The sequence below is a fragment of the Gossypium raimondii genome, chromosome 1 (genome assembly GCF_025698545.1).
Source record: "Gossypium raimondii isolate GPD5lz chromosome 1, ASM2569854v1, whole genome shotgun sequence".
NCBI lineage: Eukaryota > Viridiplantae > Streptophyta > Magnoliopsida > Malvales > Malvaceae > Gossypium > Gossypium raimondii.
The window spans coordinates 52302687-52325592 of record NC_068565.1 but is presented as its reverse complement, the minus strand read 5'-3'; the positions used below and the strand labels follow the sequence as shown (position 1 = coordinate 52325592).

At 35.5% G+C, this 22906-nt stretch overlaps 3 protein-coding genes across 5 annotated transcripts; 2 read left to right on the top strand and 1 right to left on the bottom strand.

Moving 5' to 3' along the window:
- Nucleotides 1-756: 756 nt before the first annotated feature.
- Nucleotides 757-4849, top strand: LOC105786604 (biotin synthase, mitochondrial). Its single transcript, XM_012613116.2, has 6 exons — nt 757-1087; nt 1173-1352; nt 1892-1998; nt 2443-2648; nt 3013-3152; nt 4327-4849. The coding sequence occupies exons 1-6, from the start codon at nt 893-895 to the stop codon at nt 4618-4620; spliced, it is 1122 nt and encodes a 373-aa protein (XP_012468570.1). The 5' UTR covers nt 757-892; the 3' UTR covers nt 4621-4849.
- A 454-nt stretch (nt 4850-5303) lies between these two features.
- LOC105786603 (inactive glucose-1-phosphate adenylyltransferase small subunit 2, chloroplastic) lies at nt 5304-8665 on the top strand. Of its 3 annotated transcripts, XM_012613114.2 has the most exons (9): nt 5358-5988; nt 6127-6417; nt 6596-6871; nt 6972-7139; nt 7245-7348; nt 7504-7615; nt 7800-7898; nt 8114-8233; nt 8407-8665. In XM_012613114.2, exons 1-9 carry the CDS (start codon nt 5782-5784, stop codon nt 8521-8523), a joined length of 1494 nt encoding a protein of 497 aa, XP_012468568.1. In that variant the 5' UTR covers nt 5358-5781; the 3' UTR covers nt 8524-8665. The 3 variants fall into 3 exon arrangements, 2 of the variants coding, with proteins under 2 accessions (XP_052477135.1, XP_012468568.1); XR_008188867.1 differs by lacking the exon at nt 8407-8665 and having other exon boundaries at nt 5304-5988; nt 7795-7898; XM_052621175.1 differs by lacking the exon at nt 6972-7139 and having other exon boundaries at nt 5354-5988.
- Nucleotides 8666-8742: 77 nt separating this feature from the next.
- Nucleotides 8743-21589, bottom strand: LOC105786602 (isoleucine--tRNA ligase, cytoplasmic). Its single transcript, XM_012613112.2, has 27 exons — nt 20897-21589; nt 20750-20815; nt 20439-20582; nt 19896-20113; nt 19244-19409; nt 18135-18248; nt 17740-17837; nt 16645-16723; nt 16276-16434; nt 15645-15734; nt 15247-15380; nt 14682-14841; nt 14454-14537; nt 14120-14332; nt 13567-13692; nt 13315-13452; nt 12999-13102; nt 12845-12908; nt 12299-12387; nt 12025-12166; nt 11641-11704; nt 11464-11531; nt 11103-11225; nt 10358-10423; nt 9784-9895; nt 9239-9330; nt 8743-9136 (listed from the first exon to the last, which is right to left on the bottom strand). The coding sequence occupies exons 1-27, from the start codon at nt 21428-21430 to the stop codon at nt 9029-9031; spliced, it is 3555 nt and encodes a 1184-aa protein (XP_012468566.1). The 5' UTR covers nt 21431-21589; the 3' UTR covers nt 8743-9028.
- Between the last annotated feature and the right edge of the window lie 1317 nt (nt 21590-22906).

Below are 22906 nucleotides of genomic sequence, written 5' to 3'. Positions count from 1 at the left end.
TATTTATCTCTAGGTTTTTAGGGTCAACTTTGACTGTTTTTTTATATTCTTAGATTTGCTTTTTGGTGATTCTTGTTTCTAAAACATAATGCTTTTTAAATCACTTAATTTTGAGGATGTAGCTTGATATATGATCGATTTTGTAAAGCAATAAAGGCAAATTTGTATTGACTTTTCGAGAACTTCTAACTATATGTTTTGATGATTCTTGTGCCCAAATCATGGATCTTCAATTCCTATTTAGAACGGTTTTTAAATCACTTGATTTCGAGAGTTGTAACATGAGATATGACTATTTTTGTAAATGAGTGCAATCCCTTATAGAAAGTTTGAGTTTAATTGCAAATCAACTTCTCCAATGTGTCAAAATGGATCATAACACAACTAAATAATAGATTATCAATGTTCTATTTTTATCAACTATCCAAGTTGATACTAGTTGCATAAAAAAATTTAAATATTTGTCACCTAATTATAAAAAATTATAAAATATCACAAAATTATTTAATTATCTTTTTATCACCAAAATAACAACACACAATAATTAAGATAATTAAATAAAAAATAAAACTAAATAATTAAAAATTTATTTTGTAACTTTTCCCAAAATGGAAATTCACTGATAATTAAATCACTATTAATATATTTTACCTAAAAAAGAAGATGGAGTGATATGGGGCGTTGGGTCGGTGGGCCCGACACACAAAGAAGCGGAGATCCGAACCAAAGTGAAGTTAGGTTTGGTAGTAGTAGGTCACTCAACTCATCGCGTATCAGTTACTGTGCTGTCTGTCTGACTGACTGACTCTGAGTAGGGGTAACAAAGAAGAAGAGAAAAAGTGACAAAGGCCTTAGCTTAGCTTAGCTTGGGCCTTCCCCCAAAAAGAGAAAAATGTTGTCCATTCGATCCCTTTCTACTACCAAGTTGGTGGTGAGAAGCTGTAGTTACTACTATTCTTCTTCCACTGCATCGGCTGCGGCTGTTGAAGCTGAGAGAACTATCCGGGAAGGCCCTAGGAACGTCTGGACTCGCCAACAGATCGACTCCATCTACCATTCTCCCCTTCTTGATCTCCTTTTCCATGGAGTCTGTCTCCTTCTCTCCTTTCCTCTTCTTATTTTTACATCTTATCTGTGACACATGGCTCTAAATCTTATCTACTTCATCCTAGGCTCAAGTTCACAGATATGCTCATAACTTCAGAGAGGTGCAGCAGTGTACTCTCCTCTCAATCAAGACTGGTGGATGTAGCGAGGATTGTTCCTATTGCCCTCAATCCTCTAGGTACCATACTGGCCTAAAGCCCCACAAGCTCATGACCAAGGATGCCGTTATGCAGGCAGCTAAACAGGTTACCACCTTTTTTTCTTTTCTTTTAAGTTTCATTTTTGTATTCCAATCTTTCTCATCATTGCTGAAACTAGTAGGGGCTGGTTAGTTTTGAATTAGATTCATAGATTGCATTGTATTCCCTTTTTCCATAAATTGGTATTGCAATTTAACTTTGCAATGTAAGACGTTTATCACCACTTCGCAATTTAATGCTTATGCGGTGCACCCTAACTGCCTCACTGTGCTCTTTTCTGGTTACGTACCGACAAATTTTGAGTTAATAAGGGACCTTCTTCTTTTCCTTTTCTGGGGAAAGCATTACTCTCCACTTTTTTCTTGTTTCGTTGGCATTTAGTCAAGTTATTAACTGATGTAGTAGGAAACTTTTACATGGAGGACATAATAGAATTCTTATACCTGCACTAGGTTAGTTTCTTACTGTCTTCCGCTCCTACTCATACAATATGTATAAACTGCTATATAATGTACTTTGAGCCATGGTTTGTGTGAATTATACTTCTTGTAGCATGGTATTAGTGATTTGTATATTTTCGGCAGGCTAAAGAGGCTGGTAGTACACGCTTTTGCATGGGTGCAGCATGGAGAGACACAGTCGGAAGGAAAACTAACTTCAACCAAATTCTTGAATATGTAAAAGAAATTAGGTAATAATGCATCATTGATGTTAGATTGCTTATAGTGAAAGTCAGAGCTCGAATAATTGTTTTTTATGATGCGACTTTTGTTACCTAGCTTATAGCCTACATTTCAAGTGAACTTGATTCTGTGAAGTTATTAAAACAATTGGTAAGATGCTTGTCTTCCGCATGAAAATCTGAAAAACACCCACAATCTTCAGTGAAAAAACATTTGTAAACTTTATTTTCTTTTCATAAATAGTAGTATATATGTGTGTGTGTGTGTGTATTTCATAGAATGCTGAGGTTATTATGTTGTGAACAGCATTCTTTAAAGATTTTCTTCTTCTTTTTCTTCCATTTTCAAATGTTTTGATCATGCCATTGCTCTAATTAATATTTGTCTCTAAGGTCTTTTTTCATTTTTCCATCAAAAGTCAAACAACATTTGAAGTGTCTATTGTTTACCAGGGATATGGGGATGGAGGTGTGTTGCACTTTGGGCATGCTGGAGAAGCAGCAAGCACTTGAACTTAAGAAGGCAGGTCTTACAGCTTACAACCATAATCTCGATACTTCAAAAGAATATTATCCCAACATTATTACAACAAGAACCTATGATGAGCGGTTGGAAACCCTTCAACATGTCCGTGAAGCAGGAATTAATGTCTGTTCAGGTGATTGGTTAAACACTATAATATATCATAACTGAAAGCATTCTCTCACCATTGATTTGTTATCTAGTCATTTAGCCCTATAAGTCAATAATATCCAAGCTTCTTTATCTTCTTTATTATCTTCCTGTTGAGAAAAACTGTTTTAGTTGGTTATTTATGTGGAGTTGGCAAGAAATTCGCAACTGGGTTTCTTTTTTGGCACTTTTGTCTTTTAAAATCCTTTTGAGTAAATTTAACAATGCTACGTTAACCTCTGGATAAGCTTTATCATTAAGCTTCTATATATATCCTGAGTTTTATCTAATGAATATTAATTATATTTTCTTCTAAGTGAAATAATGCTAATTTACTCAACTTTTAACAGGGGGCATTATAGGGCTTGGAGAAGCAGTAGAGGACCGGGTTGGTTTATTGCACACATTGGCTACACTCCCCACTCACCCAGAGAGTGTTCCCATTAATGCCTTGGTTGCGGTGAAAGGCACACCTCTTCAAGATCAAAAGGTAATTCTAACCTCGACAGATAATGTGCAACACTGGCATTGGAACTCGTTTCATTGTTCTTTTTTTTCTCTTTCCTTGTTTTCATCTTTATTGCTATAATGGTACCACTAAGTACAGATTCGATGATGTGTGCACCAGTATGACTTTTGTGCTATCTTGTAATAAAAATACAAGTGAACAACTTTCACTCGGTCAATAAAACTCTTTGTTTAGTGAAGATAGAAGTCAACAGTTTGCAGTCCATAAAACTGTGTTTAGTAACTTTATTGGTTGTTTTTCTGTTTGATTCCTTATGGTTTTAGTATATTTTTTGGTTGATTCAATGTAATTGAGGACCTCTGCTGTCCGAGGCAGTGTCCGGACATTTCTTCTTTGGAATGAAGTTCCAAGTTAAATTTTGAAAGAAGATAGTATAAGTTCTCCTGCCAATTTGCTTCCTCTTGCTTACACTTGTTTTCCTCTATCTACTTGTTTCAACCCATTTGTTCTTGTTTTGAGCAAACTTCATATTTGATACAGAACATTTCTTTCATCAGAGAGAAAAATGGAACTAGGATATTTCTAGATTGCATCTCTAACCTTTGTCTTGCTCACTCTAAAGCTCTGCACTCTTGAATGCTACAGTTGCTGCTCTGTCATTTGGTTCTTTCCTCCCTTTGTTTTAGTCCACATTCACCACTACAGCTTGAAGCTTTGTTCTTTTTAATAAAGAATATCTGATATGTATATAGTTTTAGGCACCATCACCAGTTTTTACATTCTTACTTTCAAAAGGCATCATTTGCTTATGGTTTTGGATATGCTAGCACTTTGCATTAACTGGACATGAAAGTGTATCGAATTAGGGTGTGTGTTCGACTCATGTATATCCAAATTTCTAAAGTGCTTTTTCATAAATTTGGATGGTTGGACCTGCATACCCTTATCAATCTGACGTGTGGGGCAACTTAATGGATAATGAAGAGCTGGAGCAGCATAAGCCAGCAGTCTAGTTGTAAAGATGAGTGGAAATCTGTGTGCAAGCATCTTATATTTATTCAATATTGGTGTGGATTGTAAATGCAGTGAAATTGAAATAGATTAAGTTTACACCTTATGTTTGGGTTGTGCATTAGAATTATTTAGTGAGTTTGAGAATGAGTGGCTTAATTAATATTTCTCATCACTTGTTCAGCCAGTGGAAATATGGGAGATGATTCGGATGATTGCCACTGCTCGAATAGTGATGCCGAAATCAATGGTCAGGTTGTCAGCTGGCAGAGTTCGGTTCTCTATGCCAGAGCAGGCATTATGTTTTCTTGCTGGTGCAAATTCTATCTTCACTGGTGAGAAGCTATTGACAACTCCTAACAATGATTATGATGCTGATCAAGTCATGTTCAAAATCCTTGGACTGATTCCAAAAGCTCCCAGTTTTACTGAGGAAGAAGCAGAAAATTGTGATGAAGCTGTTTCAACTTCAGGTTGATTTAAAGCAGTGCCTTCTTGATGTAGTTGTAGTATTGTGGTCAGTGACCTTTTTCGTTGTTATGTTTGTTAGTTATTATCTGTAAGGAATTGCCTGCGCAATAATAAATGGCAACGAGCTCTTTTGTTGCCCGGGGTAGTGTCGAAGGCTTAGTCTAATGCAGTGAAAGACTTGTGACATATATTTATTTGATAATTAAAAAAAGAAGATTAGAGTTAACGTCTTAAAATTTATTCTACAACGTATTGTTGGTATGGGCTTGGTCTCCCAAGTCATATCCCTAAACATGCAAATGGTTGCCTATGCAAATTGTAATGCATGTGGATGATGGTTAGATGCCAAACAGTGTGTTAGCAAACCAAAACAAAGCAAATTCTACAGTGCAGTAGTGTTGCTGAATGGGAAAGGCAAGGCTTTGATTCCCATGCACCAGCCATTTTTGCACGACACTGAAGAATTAGAAACTAATAGCGATAAGCGAGACAAGAGCAAAGAAGGGTTATGCAAACTATTGATCAAAGTTGATGGTTGGCAGACCTCTATTAGAGATTGGAAGCAAACAAAATAAAGAGCATGCAAGTAGAGCGCGGATCAACTCCTGAGATGTCCATTAGATATGCATCAAATTCAAGCATGATACGTTTGAATTATGCAGTAGAAGTATAGTATTAATATTAGAAGTGAGTGACAAGTATAAAAATACACCTGGGAAAGAAGCACCATGCCAGGTTACTGCAGAGACCGTATCCCTAACCCTGCGTGTTCTGATAGTGAACCTCAGGCAACCGCAATAGCAGATTGGCTAATTTTGGAATATCCGATGTGACAAGGGTATTTGATTCCTTTCCTTTAAATTCATAGCAACCGAAAGAATAAAGGAAAAAGTATATGCCAGAAGAGTAGAACCCAAGTCATGTCAATAATATTGTACCAAGATCTTTTATGCTTAATTTTAGCTGGTCTCCTGCCTTTTAAATGTGTATGAATGCGGCATTGCCAAGCAAAGTCATACTTGAATAGAATGATATATGTGTGTGTGTGTGATCAACAAAAACTAGCCATGCAAGGCAGATCAATCTGCGCTAGCCATGAAGAAGAAGAAAGCAAATTATTCTCTTATTGTTTTCTCTATTTATTAAGTCACAAACTCTGGCTGCTTGCATGCCACAGACTTCTCTGATGATGACATTGCAATTTTCTTCCTCTGGTACCCCAGTAAATGTCCAGGCGAAACATTTCCTTATTCCAGGATTGGGTCGTTATGATCACAAGTACTCACCAAAGCTTCCTTCTAAGTTCCCGAAAACATCCATATTCAACTCGCATCAAATTCCGAATCCTATTTTGCACCAACCACCAGTAAATCAGGTCCATCCTTCTTATACATTTTATGTTGAGATCTTAACTCATTGAATATTTCCATATTTCTTATTGCTTTTAATCCAATGTGTATTGTTTGTTACCGAACGTGTTTCTATAAAATAATTTTGCCTCATCCAATGGCAGAGTGTTGCTGCAATAGTATTTGGAGACGGATCAGAGTCAAGGCTTTACCCATTGACAAAGAGAAGATCAGAAGGGGCTATTCCCATAGCATCTAACTACAGACTCATTGATGCAGTTGTTAGCAACTGCATTAACAGCAACATAAATAAGATTTATGCTCTCACACAATTCAACTCTACTTCTCTCAATTCCCATCTGTCACGAGCCTATTCTGGAGCAAGTCTAGGGAAAGAAGGGTTTGTCGAAGTAATTGCAGCATATCAGAGCCCTGAAGATCAGGGTTGGTTTCAGGTATTACACAGCAGTGTACTGAATCATATTGTATATAGTAAAACTACAATAATAAATTCAATGCTTTGAATTGTTGTGCAAGGCACACACCTGTAGCACGTTCATGTATTAAAGCAGTAACAGTGGTCAACATAGGCACGATTTCGTGACTTGCACTTATATTTTTTCTCAACACCAGGGAACAGCTGATGCTATAAGAAGATGCCTATGGGTCCTAGAAGAGTATCCAGTAGCGGAGTTTCTGGTCCTTCCTGGCCATCATCTCTATAAAATGGACTACCAAAGGGTGATAGAATCCCATCGCAACAGAAAATCCGACATAACTATTGTTGCTTCAAATGGTATTACCAAGAGAGATCGAGACCCAGGTGTTGGTGTACTGAAAATAAATACGGAAAATCAAGTCATGCAGTATAGTTTGAAGTCAAACAAAGAACCCGTGAACTATGCAGTAGTAAGCTGTCTTCGTGAACTTTGCTTTTCTCTCATTTTGATGTCACATAATTACAATTACTAAAATTTCCTTGAGCAGAACTTGTGAAAATTGGTTTCAGGCTGAAACTTTGACTAGATGCAATGACTCTAGTTATAGTTATATTCCAAGTATGGGAATCTACCTCATCAATAGAGCTACAATGGTAAATCTTCTGAATAATCATTTCCCCAAGGCAATGGACTTTGGGACTGAAGTGATACGAGGTGCACTATCTCTAGGAATGAAGGTCCTCGGACTTACTAATTGTGTATACAAATAAATGCATTAATTTAACCACATAGTTTCAAAAAAGTCAATGAATGACGATCTTGTCCTTTTGCTTATGGGACAGGTTGAGGCATATCTGTTTGAAGGCTATTGGGAGGACATGAGGAGCATTGAAGCATTTTACCAAGCAAATATGGAATGCATAAAGAAACTAAACACGGGATACAAGTTAGTACTTTACTTACCTATGGAAGCCTGAAAGTAGAAATAATGCTATTATTGCATCGTCGAACTGAATATTTCACTTAAAATAATGAATATGTAGACTAATACACTAATACGAACTTTATATATATATATATATATAAATTCTTTGATAGCAGCTTCTGTGATAGAGATTCTCCAGTCTATACTATACCTCGAAATCTCCCTCCTACCGTCGTAAATGATGCCATGATAACAGATAGTGTGATTGGAGATGGTTGCATTCTCAACGTAAGTATAAAATTTTCTGGAGGACTCTCCAACCTCTCTAAAATTTGATCATAAGCGTTTCTAGTAGAAAAATATGCATACCTTTGGTGCAGAAATCATTTTGGTTTTTTTGTGTTTGGTTTCTTAATCTGAATCCAGTTTTCATTTGTTTCTGAATCATCATTTTGACTCATTGTAAGAATAGAGGTGCAAGATCAAAAGTACAGTGGTTGGAATGAGGACGAAAATTAGAGATGGAGCAATCATAGAAGACTCTGTGATCATGGGCTCTGACGTATATCAGGTACCGTCTTTGACGAATTAGTATGTATATTATTTGTGTATATATAACTAACGATTTTTAGCTTTTAATCTTCTAAAACTTGAGGTTTTAATTGGCTAGCTTGATCATAGAAATCTGAGTGAAAGAAATTATCCGGCAAATTTTATTATGGAACTTTCTGACCTGAGTTGAGTATGTATTGACGTATCTTGACTAGTGACTGGTGTTGGTAATAGATTGAAGATGGCAGAGAGAGCAGCATTAAGAGTACGAGCGTACCGATAGGGATTGGTGAGAATAGTGAAATTAGAAAAGCCATTGTAGATAAAAACGCAAGGATCGGGAAAAATGTTAAGGTATGTACGTACTCCTGCAGTCCTACTCCATTAGTTTTGCAGCTTGCCATTTGCATTACCTATTACCTATTTCGTTTTGACTTTGTGAATATATATATACACTAACGTCTGAGTGGCCAATACATTACACAGTAAGCTACAAACACTAATGAGATTTGGTGTTGTACGAACAGATTATCAACAAAGATAATGTGGAAGAAGGGGATAGGGAGGCGAATGGTTATATAATCAGTGGGAGAATTATGGTTGTTCTTAGGAGCGCAGAGATTCCAGACAACAGCATCTTATGATTTTTATGACTAAGATTTCGTTCTGATTTTTCCCACCATATACATGCATGTCAAATGTACATCACAAAGCCATTACGAGGGATTTGATTATCAAAAATGTTTTCATTTTTTAAAGGAAAATAGTATTTATTAAATTCACCAACACGGGTGCGTGCTTTTGTTATTTTGTTTTAAAATATTATTAAACTAGTGGTTAAATTAAAGGCAATTAGAAAGAAGTCACACAAACAAACCGTAAACATAATGATAATTGTAACAAAATTTTTCTACAGAATTGAGCAACCATACTCCCAAATGGCTATAAATAGAAAACTGAATCTAGATTTCTTCACAACAGTTAGATGCCAAAAAGATTGCTAGTTTTTTTAAAATATGAAACATTTTCCTCTCTTAACTATCTCATCTGTAAGTATCATATCTGTCCAGCTCTTGACTCTTTGATTTTCTGTAAATTGGATTTTATCCTCTGTGCTCAGTCGGAGGCACAGATTATTAAAACATATAATCAATGGCTCTTCCGTTCTGTCAAATAGTAATCACCCACTGTCAAGAAGACATGTTCTCCCAGCTTCACTTCCACTGCGGCCAAGTTCTCAATGCAATCAACCTTTATCTGCAACACAACACAAAACCAGACTAGACATTCAATTCAGGCTCACCAACCCATACTAGAGTCAAACCATATATTTTTTATCACAAGCAAACCAAATCGAACCTTGCCACGTCCAAGCTGAAACTCCGACTTCAAACAGGAATGGTCCCTTGACAGAAGGTAAATCTGCAGGCCTTGTGCAAATTTAGAATTTCCTACAACCATCAATAATTCGATAACAGAGAATGAGACATGAGAATACAACATTTCAGTTTGCTAACACCATATTACATGCAGCAACTGTAAAGAGCTTGAAAAGCTATATCTTTTAAATGAGCCTAGCCTAGCTAGCCTTGATCAAACCATTTAAGCGTCATGCACAGCTCAGTTGTCATTAGTATATATGCTTTATTTATATATCATATCCAATACAATAAATTTTAGTTTGAATTTGGGAGAATAGCCAGAACCTTGGACAAGCAATCTGAGACTATTTTCAAAAGAAATCAAAATATGACCTAATGGAAGATATATCGTTCAAAAGAAATCAAAATTGCAATACAGCCGAAAAATCTGATACTATAATTGTCAAAACAGTGTTCTGAGTGGCTGAGTTGCAATGTATTCATTTGTAGCATGAAAGATGATATTGTAAAACACAGCCTAACCTGCATATAAGGCGAGAATAGAATTTGCCTTGAAAACAAGGGCTGGTCTGACCAAGCTTATTTTAAATGACATGTTATAGATGCCATGGAAAATCTCTTCGCTAAGCACCACCTGCAATTTTTATTATGTAAGAATAAGTAAACCATAATGGGATTATGAAGAGGTAAGAAGGGTGGAGAGAGAGCAATGATGATAACAAACTAATGTTGTTCTAGAAGTATGTGGTAAGGTGTATTATCTACTAAAGATTTGGTCTCAGTTGAAACAACATAAAACCAATTACTGCCTATAAAACTGCAGGCAACCACTAAAGAATAAGTGCATCCTATCAACGAGAAAAAGGAACACACGGTTTTCAGCTTTACTACAAATCTATTGAGTATAATATTTATAGATAAGATAGGATCTTGAAATGATGGCAGGATTAAGAAATTTCATACTCCACTAATATACACACAACAAATTACTGCATTTCATTATACTAGCTTAGGAACAGAGATGCTGCATGTCAATCTATGAAATCAAAAAAAATTCAAGATGCTAATACACAAACTCAAACTGATCAAACTTAACTGCATGGAGCGGCATAATGTCAAAGGAAAGCAATGGAGATCCAATTGCATCCTTAATGTAGTTTTCCTGCAATAAGATGCAACCTTGAGCTATTATATACAGCACACTGCAAATTAAGACTTATGAGAAATTGGGCATTGCAACCACTGTCAGACAATGCAAAATCATTCAGAATGATAGAAGTGCACAAAAACTCCATCATGCACATGTAGGGATGGCAAAAAACCCAAATCCAACGGGTTCCGACCCAACCCGATCCATTAGGGTCGGATTTTTTTTTTAAAATCGGGTTCAGGGCAGGTTGGTTAGGGTGAATTTTGAAAAAAAATACAGGTTTGAGGTAAATCCACCCCGAGATATTTACAAAAATGCCACCGACATATATTAAGTTTTTGCTTTCAATAAATAAATACATATTAAGTTTTAAGTCTAAACTCAAAAAAAAAAATCTTATTTGCTTCAAAATAAAAAAAAACAATTAAAAAAAAGTAATTCCATTTGCTTCAAAATAAAAAATAAAACAATTAAAGTCGGGGTCAGGTTGGGGCGGATGCCACAAGGTTCGGGGTGGGCACAAAAAAAATCACCCCAGCCCGCCCCGTTGCCTTCCCTATGCACAAGTACACGGATGCACACACAGCTGCATTCAAACAAAAAATCTGGCAAGGGGTTTAGCTAGTCATTAATTAGCAACTACAGCTAAATCCCTGGCTAGATTTATTTTTTTTTTGGGGTCAAAACTTACCTGTGAGTTTAAAACTTGCTGGATGACTGACTTGTCTTCATCCAATGACTCAAAGTAGACCTCCACCATATCTGTCGGCTCAAGGCCAGCTTTCTTTCGTGATTTTTGAATTCTATTAACCACCTACAAAAAATTGAATAAAAATGTCCAATGCATCAGAAATAGTACCAAAAACTTTCAACTAGCTTCCTCCATAATAAAGAAACAAACCTAGTTAACCACAATATGGCATTATCAATCAACATAGGTCACCATACTTCCACAAACACAATTGCTAATTAAAAAAATTGAAAGAAGAGGAAAAAGTAATACATCTTTTTGAATTAGAATTCATAAGTTATTAGCATGATGATTAATTTACCTCACGTGCAACACCAGCTTCAAACAATGACTCATCAGGACGTATATCCAAAACCACCAAAACATCACCTATGACAAAGACATTATTTTAAACTGATGTATTTTCATAACATCACTTTATGGGAAGGACAGATGATAGGAATAAATCACCAATCAGAATAACATTAATAATCCTCACCATCTCCAGCTGCATCCATCTCTTTATCTGTCATGCCATCAGGATGTTTAAATTCCCGCACAAGCTGAACAATTTCAAAACAAATAAAACATTTATTTACTCAGCATGTATTTACCAAAACACTATTCTTGGCAAAAGCACATCAAATTATGTAAAAACTTTAAGCAATCCAGAGAAAGTAGCCTAAACTTCTTATTCAAGAATGTATAGACAGAGAGACAAAAGCCCATAAGTTTAAAATACAGCTAATCACTTAAATTGATGCCATCACTATAAAGACTAAACAAAAGAGATGGAGCAAACAATTTTAAAAAATACATTAAATTAAATTTAATGATAAACTATGCAAAACAACCCTGCATATACCAGCATAAGTCGGCATACCTTAATTTCAGTCAGCTTCAAACAGTGTGTAGCAATAGTCACCTCTCCAGCTTTCGTAAGAGCTAAGATATCTTCCTGAGACATGGCTTTGATTTCCTTGGCAACAGCTCCCATAGCTTTTCCTAGTCGCTTACCTAATACGCTGCAAAAAAAAAAAATAGAAAAAGCAATAAATATTAGACGAACCTGGTTCCATACTCCTTTCCTGCTCCTCTCAATTGAAAGGAGGGGGAAACAGACAATAAAGGGGCTGATAAGATAATAAGTTGCATACCTAAAATCAGGCTCTGCACGAATGGATGCATACTTCAAAGTGTCTTTACATGTAACAAGAGACCTTATATTGAGCTCCTCCAGTACATACTACAGTAAGAAAAGATGGGGGGAGGGGGGGAAGACAAGGAAAATAAGATACAAAAAAACATAGAAAATATTGCCCGACCACTACATTTTTATTTCAAGACCAACGGACAACCCAAAGGAGAAAGAAGTAATTAGAGAAGGAAGTCAAACTAAGTGGAGGCATTTAACCTTACCATTGCATCAAATTGAAACCTAACTGCCATTAAGCCACAGGAAAATTTACATCCATTTGACTCACTTCCTATTCCTACTTAAAGCTTCTTTCTCTTTTAGTTTTCCCTTTCTTGTTTTCCCCATTTGATTATTTTTAAAAAAAACCCTCAAATGCTACTCTGAGAACTTGATGAATTTTGTGTATAGCCAATGACATCCAAGGAATAACAAAGAGATAACAAGTAGAGCAAGGGGCATTTATTAAACTACAAACTGAAAAAGAACTAAAGTTTCCACAATGCACCTCTCTTAATTTGCCAACTATGTCACCAAGAAAGTCCTCATCCGGATGAACAACTACCATCTCCCTAAATTACAAAGAATGAATGGGTAAGAGGGTAAGACAGACAAGAAACATATAAGAGAAATATGAGGCAAGAGACAGCTTATAAGCAGACCTCAGAGGTGTTTTGAGAGGCTTGTTGTGACGCTCGCGAATGTTGCGGGCAAGGTCAATTATCTTCATCATTCTAGCCACACTTTCTTCAATTCGCTCCCCCCTCTAAGATAGCAATGCCATTTAATTCAGCAAAGCAGCCAAATGATTAGTTTAGAGTAGTATATACTACCTTATAATTAAGAAGATAAATTATTTTCTCAGACAATCTCAACTACAGAGATTTTGGAGCAAAGTCCATGCAATGACCAATAAACTATTAATGAATTATACAGAACAAACGATATTAGCCTAATTACAACAAAAATGAACAATACCTTTCCTTCTTCTTGAGGGAAACTACAATAATGGATGCTTTCCTCTGCTCCATCACAGATTTTTCGCATGTTTTGATAAAGAACCTCAGTGAAGAATGGTGTAAAGGGGGCCATAACCTTACATGAAGTCAGAAGCACCTAAAACCATAGTACAAATTTCTAAGCATGTAAATAATTATATGACTGTTACTGAACACATAATAACAGACTAGAAATGAATTGCCACTAGGAAAATGAGATAATAGTACATACATTATAAAGAGTAGAGAGTGCCATACGGCAGTCTTCCTCTCCAGTACGGCCTTTAAGTCTCTTACGGTTGAATCTCACATATATATTTGTGAGGTTGTCAAGAAACTTCAATAGATATGGCACCACCTAACATAATATACATGCATATACTCTTTTCAGCTCTATTACAGTGTAATATAACAGATGTACAAAACTAATGCATAGCACCTACTGAAAGAAGGTATATCTCAAATGTATCATGGTAGTGCTATTCCCAAAAACAAGTATGTTATAACAATATCATAGAATCAGTATCAGATCTACCTAATAGTATCAATCTCATCACTATTGTAATACACAATCTTAAATCTTATAAAGCTGGTATGGGATGTCAAAGTTGCTAAGCTGCTGCCAACTCTGAACGCTAAAAAAGCAACCAAAGTGTGAATTCTATTTCAAAACCTAGAAAAATGTTGCCAAATTTTCCAAACTGACTTAAATATTATATTTAAGTTTTATCTTCAACATGCATGTAAGGAAATTCCAAAAGGTTGTGTTGGTTTATAGACAGAACCGTATAAAGTCGATATGCATCCATTTCCTCTCGAACAAAATGAACAAGACTTTGAGTTGCAGAGTTTATCCATTGGTCAAGCACATTAGATGACTTCTGAATAACAGCGACAGCAATAGGAACAAATGGGGCAGAACCCTCATACTCGAGTCTTTTAGCATTCTGAACAAGGAACCTATACGCATTATACCATGGGAGAAAGACATCTTTGACCTGGGCAGATATCAAGATAACAGATTAAGAAAATGAATGTCAGAAACATGCAACATAACACGAAAACTCTTTTCAGAAGCAAGAGCTGGTATACAGCAAGCAATGCACAGAAAATACTCACAACACCAAAGACTCCATCTTTTTTAAAGCGTAAGGTCTCAGCCCGAACAACTGGGGAGTTTATAAGGTACAAACGTAAAGCATCCTGAAAAATTAAAACAAGATACAAGTGTTGATGAATGAAACAAAGTTCATGTAACTAAAATAAATGTAGACCGAGAATAAGAAACTGGCCTGAATGTAGTGAATAGAAAAAAGATTAAAATAAGGTATACAGAAAATGACTTACAGCCCCATAGTCATTAATGACTTCCATGGGTGAAGGATAATTTTTCAATCTTTTACTCATCTTCTTTCCATCTTCAGCAAGGACAAGCCCATTGCAAATGAGATTTCTAAATGCAGGTTTCCCAAATAATGCAGTTGACAACACCATAAGAGTGTAAAACCTGACAATGTGTATAAGCAGTATAAAAGGAAAACAATAATTAAAAAGAAATAGGTCTGTCTAGGAAAAGAACAATGTTCAGTAAAAAGGCTATCAACTGAATTTTTGACCAACTGGATGTGATGGCAATCTAAACTCCACAACTGTTTCACTCACCTACATACCACTTCCAACGAAAGAAAATTTAAAGGGTTATAAGAACATGCAAAATGCTTCACCATTAATCATGCATGTCAAAAAATTTTAAAACAAAAAGTTAAACCGCCATCAAGAAAATTTAGCAACTCAAAAGGCTTGCTCATTTGGTTTGCAAAACAGTCAAAAGTGCATAAGATCAGCTAAATCCACATGTACTCCAAAATCTGGTAATTATAATGAATAACAGATCCAACAGTAGGGAACAAACCATCCACGAGTTTGATCTAATCCCTCAGCCACAAAATGCCCGGGAAAATTTTTCTCAAAAAGTTCAACATTCTCAAATGGATAATGGATGTAAGCATAAGGCATTGATCCACTCTCAAACCAACAATCAAATACCTGCAAAAATAATTCAGAATAATTGAACAGAGTAAAAGACTGATGATAAGCATAAACACAAATAAGTAAAAAGATCTGACAAATGAAGGTTTTTAGCAGAAGCTGTCTAAAAATTTAGAACTCCAACAATGTGCAATCAGCTCAAAATTAAAACTGATAAAAATTCGAAGATGGGGTTGGACACTACATCAGCAACATAGAATCTGATAGTTACTAATAATAACAGCTCTTTGCATAAAAAGAACCTAAAGTCAGTAGCCTTACATCATCTATACGTCGTAGCACACCAAATTCTGGACCACGGCTAGAAGGTACAGTGATATGATCAATATTGTGCCGATGGAGATCAAAGACCTGAAATAATAAATTAAATTATGCACAAACCCACAAATTGCTGGGCAGAGATATTCTCAATAGCAATCTAAAAGTACACACTGCAATACTTCCAAGAAACAAACATAAACAAATGAAAACAGGATAAATTCACTCGACCCTGATACCAAAGCTAAAATAATAAAGTGGTGCCAGAAGTGATGCAAAGTGACACAAACTCTAGAACCATCATCCATTTATTATTTTAGACAATACTTAAAATTAACTACATAAACTGAAGGCACAAGGATCAATCAATAAAATAACATATTTTCTCTCTCAAAGGATTCAGTCCTTAACTCGTCAAGACTGCACTGAAATAGACCCCTACCCATTGTGTGAAAAATAAATGAAATGGAAGAACAAAAGTTTTAAATCTATCACGACAATCCCCAGAAAAGGAGAAAAGGGGACCAAATGTAGAAAGCATAGAGGCAAAAGTAAATAGATAGAGGCCAACAACATCTACCTTCCTAAAGAGTAACATCTTAGACATGGGAAAGTAAGAAAAAAAAAGTCAAACCTTAGCACCAGAAAGCCTTTCGAGTTTTTCAACAGAATCCATGACTATTACTTCCTCACCATCTTCACTAATCCACACAGGAATGGGAGTGCCCCAAAATCTACTTCGACTAATAGCCCAGTCTCTTGCATTTTCCAGCCAATTGTGAAAACGTTTATCCTGTAAAATGACAAAACACACAGAGAATATGACATTCTGAAAGAACCATGAGTAGAAGATAAATTATTTTATCTGCCTCTAAGGCATTGCTCAAGCTTTTCATTGGGCTAAATCCAGACCGATGCAAACAGAATGAACACCAGATAATTTGAAAAGAGCTTCAAGTAAAAACATAATAACATCAACAGGCAGTGAAGAAAGTCATCTAACCTTCACATAATCAGGTACCCAGTAGGTCTGTTTGTTGTTATCTAATAATTGCTCTTTCAGTTGTTCCACCCGCACAAACCTAAAACATATGATACATTACTTACACAACTAGAATGCAGCAGAAAATGAAAGCAAGGAAGTAAAAGCATGGTTTCCAGAATCCTTGTGCATTATCAAAATCTCCTTTAATAGGTAAATACACAATGTAGAAATGGGCAAACAAACCAGTTAACTAATGGCCAACTATATAAAGTAAAAAAGCATGAGTTTTGTAGTGCAAAGCAAATTTAAGATGCCTACATTCACAAAATGAAGTATGTGGAAATCATGCAACCAAAACCGTAAATCCTTCAAAGGCTACAGAACTTTTCCAAGTCGGGGATCAACATTAAATGATTTCTTTGCTCATGTCTCAATTTACAGAACATCAACCTTGTCGACGAAGGCAAAGCAAAAATGCAGCATTCATAGACCATCAAAGCCTGCAGCCTACTCTTCAATGCTTACACCAACTCAAAGTTGCTTATTTAAGCACAAACTAACATAGCAGTCAAAAACCATTTATAGGATAACCTTCCACTTACTGAAACTAATAATTCATTTCAACTTAGAAGAACTTCTAACGACCAACTACATATACAGCACAGAATTCAACTTTCATGAGCTTAATTTGATAAACAATTTCTCCATGATACACGCTTTGTCAACTAATGCCCCTCAAGGGATTTACAAGCATATGACTTGTCTGTAATGATTCCAGAAGAATCAAGTCAACCAAAAGCACATGCGTAAAGCAACTTTCTCATAGCAAGGTAAGCAGACAATGGAATGTTCAAATTTGATCAATATATTAGCATTTCCTCTCAATGTATTTGACTATATTACCATCAAGAGGATTGATGATTAAATGAGCCAACAACTAAAATTAATATCTGAGTTATTTTTGGCAAAAATATTAGAGAAAGGGCATGAAAAACGGTCATTAAAGAAGGGTAAAATAAAGTTTGCTTGTTTATAACTTATATCTTTATTTAGCAAAGCTATAAACTAAGGTTCTTAATCTTTCGGAATAAAGAGTGATAAAACCAAACATACCAGCTTGGAACAGCTCTATAAATAAGAGGAGTATCAGATCTCCAACAAAACGGATAAGAATGTGTAAAGGTTCCCTGCTTAACAAGCCTGCCTTTTGCCTGGGAAATAAAGAAGAAGATTGATGAAGTTCAAGGAGAAAGAAAAGTAAGTATAAAACATAGTAAGAAACAAATCTTAGGACATAACAACTAGATTCTTTCTTTCTTTTAAAATTTTGCTTTTTTGGCTTGTGATGGTAATAAAAACTATCATCGCTAGCTTTAAATTTGCATGGAGCTGTCAACAAAGTATAGGAGCTCCCAAATTGGTAATAAACAATTATCTCAAGTTGGGGATAGATGCTCAGAGGTTTTCCTCTTTTCTTTCAATAAGATATAATTTTGCATCAATCTGACCTTCAATGCTTCAATAATATCCTTATCAGCATCCTTAACATAGCATCCACTAAAATCAGTAATTTTCCCAGTAAAGCAACCATCATCATCAACTGCTACAATCAGATTCTCACCCTACAAGGCAAAAATAGATAAATAAATGGTAAAAGAAGTATAAAGAAGGGTGGTATTGATCCGAGGGAATAAACATGATAAAAGCACGGAAATTGGTTCAATTCACATAAAAAGAGAAAACAGATATAGTGAATAAAAGAAATGAAACTAATGGTTTGATTTATCCACTAAATTTTCAAAAACAAAATAAATAACAAGATGTGTTTGCGATAAAAGGAAACAACAGGTGACAGAGCATCAGTAAATGTATTCAAACTGATGAGGGAGATTTAATGAGCATTCCTGCCTCAAGGACATAAATTCCTCAGAAGTTAAATTACAATTGTGATAGACAATGTGCAAGCTGCAGCTCTCTCCAACTTTCTCTATAACTTAACCTTTCTTAGGCATTAGACTTAGGCACTGATTAGTAAATGAGCAAATCCTATATTTCAACATCAAATGCAGTCAAGAAAGGATACAATATGTTTAGAATCCAAGAAAATAGATTTTTGTTCAAGAATGAAATCTTTTTGGAACTGCCCAATTCATCCTCTGGTACCATACCGCATCCCCGATCTGATGAAATAGTATGAATACAAAAGGTATTTTGAATATGCAATTATCTTGAATGTATTAACTATATCTTTATTTTTCAATCACCCGGAAAGGGCAAAAGAAATATTTTTTCTTTCCTCAACATGATATGAAACAATATGAAATTTTGACTATCAATGAGAAAAGAACGAATGGATCTTGTAGGATTCCCAAGGAATCCTTCAATTTCTTCCAGAAGCAAATGTTATTCATCCGCTTCTCATGTTCAATGGACAACCAGAGAAGAAAGTTCATACCGAAAACGTATTAGTTACACAAAAACCATCAAGCAAGAACATTATAAAGGCATGAACACCAAATGAAAATTCATGCAACATGTAACAACCTATATGTCAAAATACCAAGTCTAAACGTACAGCCAAAAATTAATACATTCAGATAAAGTAATTAGGGCAAACCTTATTGATTATTTGATTCCCAATGCAAACTCGGTAATCGTCTTCACCAAATGCAGGAGCACAGTGTACAATTCCAGTACCACTGTCATCTGTCACATAATTGTCAGCAATCACCCTAAAAGCGGCATCCGAGAACTCCAAGAAGTAGTTGAACAATGGTTCATACCTGCAACATATGCATCCTCTTAATATCCTACTACAAAGAAGCTTGTCTAGACTCAAACCAATTTTAAATATCTCAAGAGCCAGTCACAAATTTTAATGTTCTCTAGAGAGATCATAACTGGCAGCCAATTATACATCACTTAATGCTGCAGATAAAAAACATTGACACGCTGTACTCCATTCCTACTTATGAAGACCAGTAGCTATAAAGATAGCAGTCTAGATATCACCCAGATGGGAATCATTGGCATATGAACCAAGTTGCATCAAACTAGAGACCACCTCTTAATGATTCCCAAGTTATTCGATGTCCTCAAAACAAACAACTCCAGATGATAGAAAGGTGAAAATATACATCACAATTCCAAACACAAGTTTGATATTACCAATATAAATCCCAAAAAGAACTGCTAGGATGCAATCAATATAAAGTTCTTTTATAGTCAACTAGGACCAAGAACAGATAACCATAAGCATGAATACTCACTTTTTCCCCACTAGTGAAGCCCCAGAAAATTTTTCTAAAACTTCAAAGGAATCTGCTGCAGAATCTTTAGTCTTTTCACCAGAAGATCCTTTGCTCTTAGATTTCTTGGAATCACCAGAAGGCCCATTAGCAGCATTTGGCTTTGGTTTCTCAGTTGGAAGTTCAGACAACCTTGACTCAGCAACCACATAGATTTTTCCAGAGTACTTATTGCGAACCTGAAATTTAATTACATAACCCATATTTCTTTAGGAAGGATGTCATCTCTGTGTTTTGCATGCAGGCACGCCTACATAAAATTTTCATACACTATGAGTTATAAGCAATTAAGAGCAATGTAAAATGACCACGGGAAGCATGATGGAGAAGCAGATTTGTTGGGTGGGATCAGGTAACAAACTAACAAGCAGTACAGCATCATGTATGATCTAAAACTAAGACTACACATTGCTTCAACCCCAAATGCAATAGAAATGACATGATAAACAACTCGACCATCTTGTGCTGATGACCTAAATAAGTAACAAGTGAAGGGCAACGAACCTTTACATAGACAAAATTTGCGTTGACACAAAGTGCAAGATTACTAGGAAGGGTCCATGGTGTTGTTGTCCAAGCCACGAAAGCAGCGTTATCTGGATCACCAACTATGGGGAAAGCCACCATTATTTCAGGATCAGGCACAAGCTGCACAATGAAGTGTTGTTAGACATAGTTGAAGTAAAAGGGCTGAAAAACTAGTATCTGAATTGTACTTGGAGCATTTCAGAAAGGTCATCAGAGAACAAATAGACCAAATTGCTATAGGAACTTGAGTAAAAATAACTAGAGTGACACTAAAATCAAGTAAATACCTTGTAGTTCTCACCAGCTTCAAAATTAGATAACGGGGTCTTGCACCCAGTACTATAAGGCATGACCTGCAGGACAACAAACTTTTTAATAAAGAAATTGTGAAGGAAGCAAAGGCGACAGAAAATGGGTTTTAATTGTAACCAGACCTTAAATCCTTTATAGATAAGTCCCTTTTGGTAAAGCTGGGCAAAAACCCACCACACGGACTCCATAAACTTCAAGTCCATGGTCTTATAATCATTTTTGAAATCGATCCAACGCCCAGTCCTGGTAATGATAGTCTCCCACTCCTCGACATACCTAGTGACTATACTCCTGCATTCCTCATTGTACTTATCGATACCCATCTCGAGAATTTGATCGCGGCGCTTAATTCCGAGCTTGCGGTCGATTTCGTTCTCTACGGGGAGACCATGGCAGTCCCAACCAAAACGGCGGGTGACATGATGTCCAGTCATAGACTGGAAGCGAGTGACAATATCTTTAATGGTGCCAGCGAGGATGTGGCCATAATGAGGGAGACCGGTGGCGAAGGGTGGACCGTCATAAAAGATGTATTCAGGCAAGTTTTGGGTGCGAGCCAGCTGACCCTTGAAGGCATCTATTTGGGACCAGTAAGATAGTATGTGCTCCTCTTGGGAAGGGAAGGAGAAGTCCTTTCCCTCGCACACCTCCTCCATTTGATTCTTCTTCTTCTTTGAGAGCTTTTTGCTGGGTCTTTTTTTGTGTGTGTATTGGGGCGGAAGGGTGGAGGCGGAGTACTGATATAGATGAGATTAAGAGCAGGGCAAACAACCCTCTGCCTCTGTTTTTTTTTTTTTTCAAGGTTTATGACTCTTTTTTGGCATACAAGGTTTATAACTTTAGGTTTTGTTATCATCCATATGTTAAAGGGTAAGTAAATAAATTATTAGTAAATTGTAAGTATTAATATTTATATTATTGGGGTAATATGTTTTTTTAATCCGATTAGCCAACTCCACCCAAGAAACAATTTGGCAATCAATATGATGGATCAGTATCCATTGATAAGTAAAATAATATATCTTGTATTTAAATCGATTTAATGCTCAATGTCAAATATTGAAAAATAATTTTTTGGAGTTGAGTTCACATATTCATGATGTTTAAAGTTGTTTAATAAAAAAATAACTGTGGAAAAGAATGAGAATAAAATTTTCGGTTGAAGCATGCAATGCAAATAAAAATGTCATACAAGAATGATTTTAAGAATTTAGTAACTTAAATAAAAATTTCAAATAGCTAGTTGAGTAATTAAAAGTTTAATGACATTAGATATAATTTATGCATCTTTTAAAATAGAACTCAACATTGGGTCAAGGCTATTAACTCCATTCTATCAATCGGTAAGAAATATTTTTCTTCTTCATGTTCATTTTTTTCTTCATGTTCTAAATCGTCCATGGCTATTTTGGTTAGATTATTTATGGCGGCTTATTTATTTCGATTGCATATGATTGGATCCCTTCGAATCATTTAATGGTTAATAGTTTTAATACTTAAAAATAATATAAGAGAAATTAGAAATTCAATTTCACGTGTATACATGTGTAAATATAAATTTAGAGTCTTTTATTTGAATCATTAGTTGTCTAGTGAAATGTATATAATTTAAATCCTTAAACTCTCATATTAAGACAAACATTAATCTCAACCGTTGATGTAATTCGATTTGCATCATTAGATCCGAAAGAGCTCAACTATAAATAAAGAACCTCGCTTCATTTACTTAAACACTTATGATTTTTTTGTGTATAATTAGATCAAATGGTCCAAATCAAAGTTTATGTATTAAGTTGCACTTTAAATTGAAGTTGATATATAAATTTGATATTTATCATTTTTATTTGTAAAATTTAAATTTTTGTAATTAAACATTATTTTTAATTTAAAATTTTTCATATTGATGACATCACAATAACGTTTAAGAACAACAATCGGCTAAAAGGTGTTGGTCGGATTTTTTAACGTCAAAAGGCTAAATCAATCAAGGACATATAAAATTAGGTCCTGATAATTAGTTTCTTTCAAAGTAAATATAATAGGCTTAACTAGAGATAAAGCTTAAGTAGGGTGTTTCTAAGGATGAAATCAGGCAGGCCTTACTTAATAGAGTTGATGGGCTTAATGCTCCA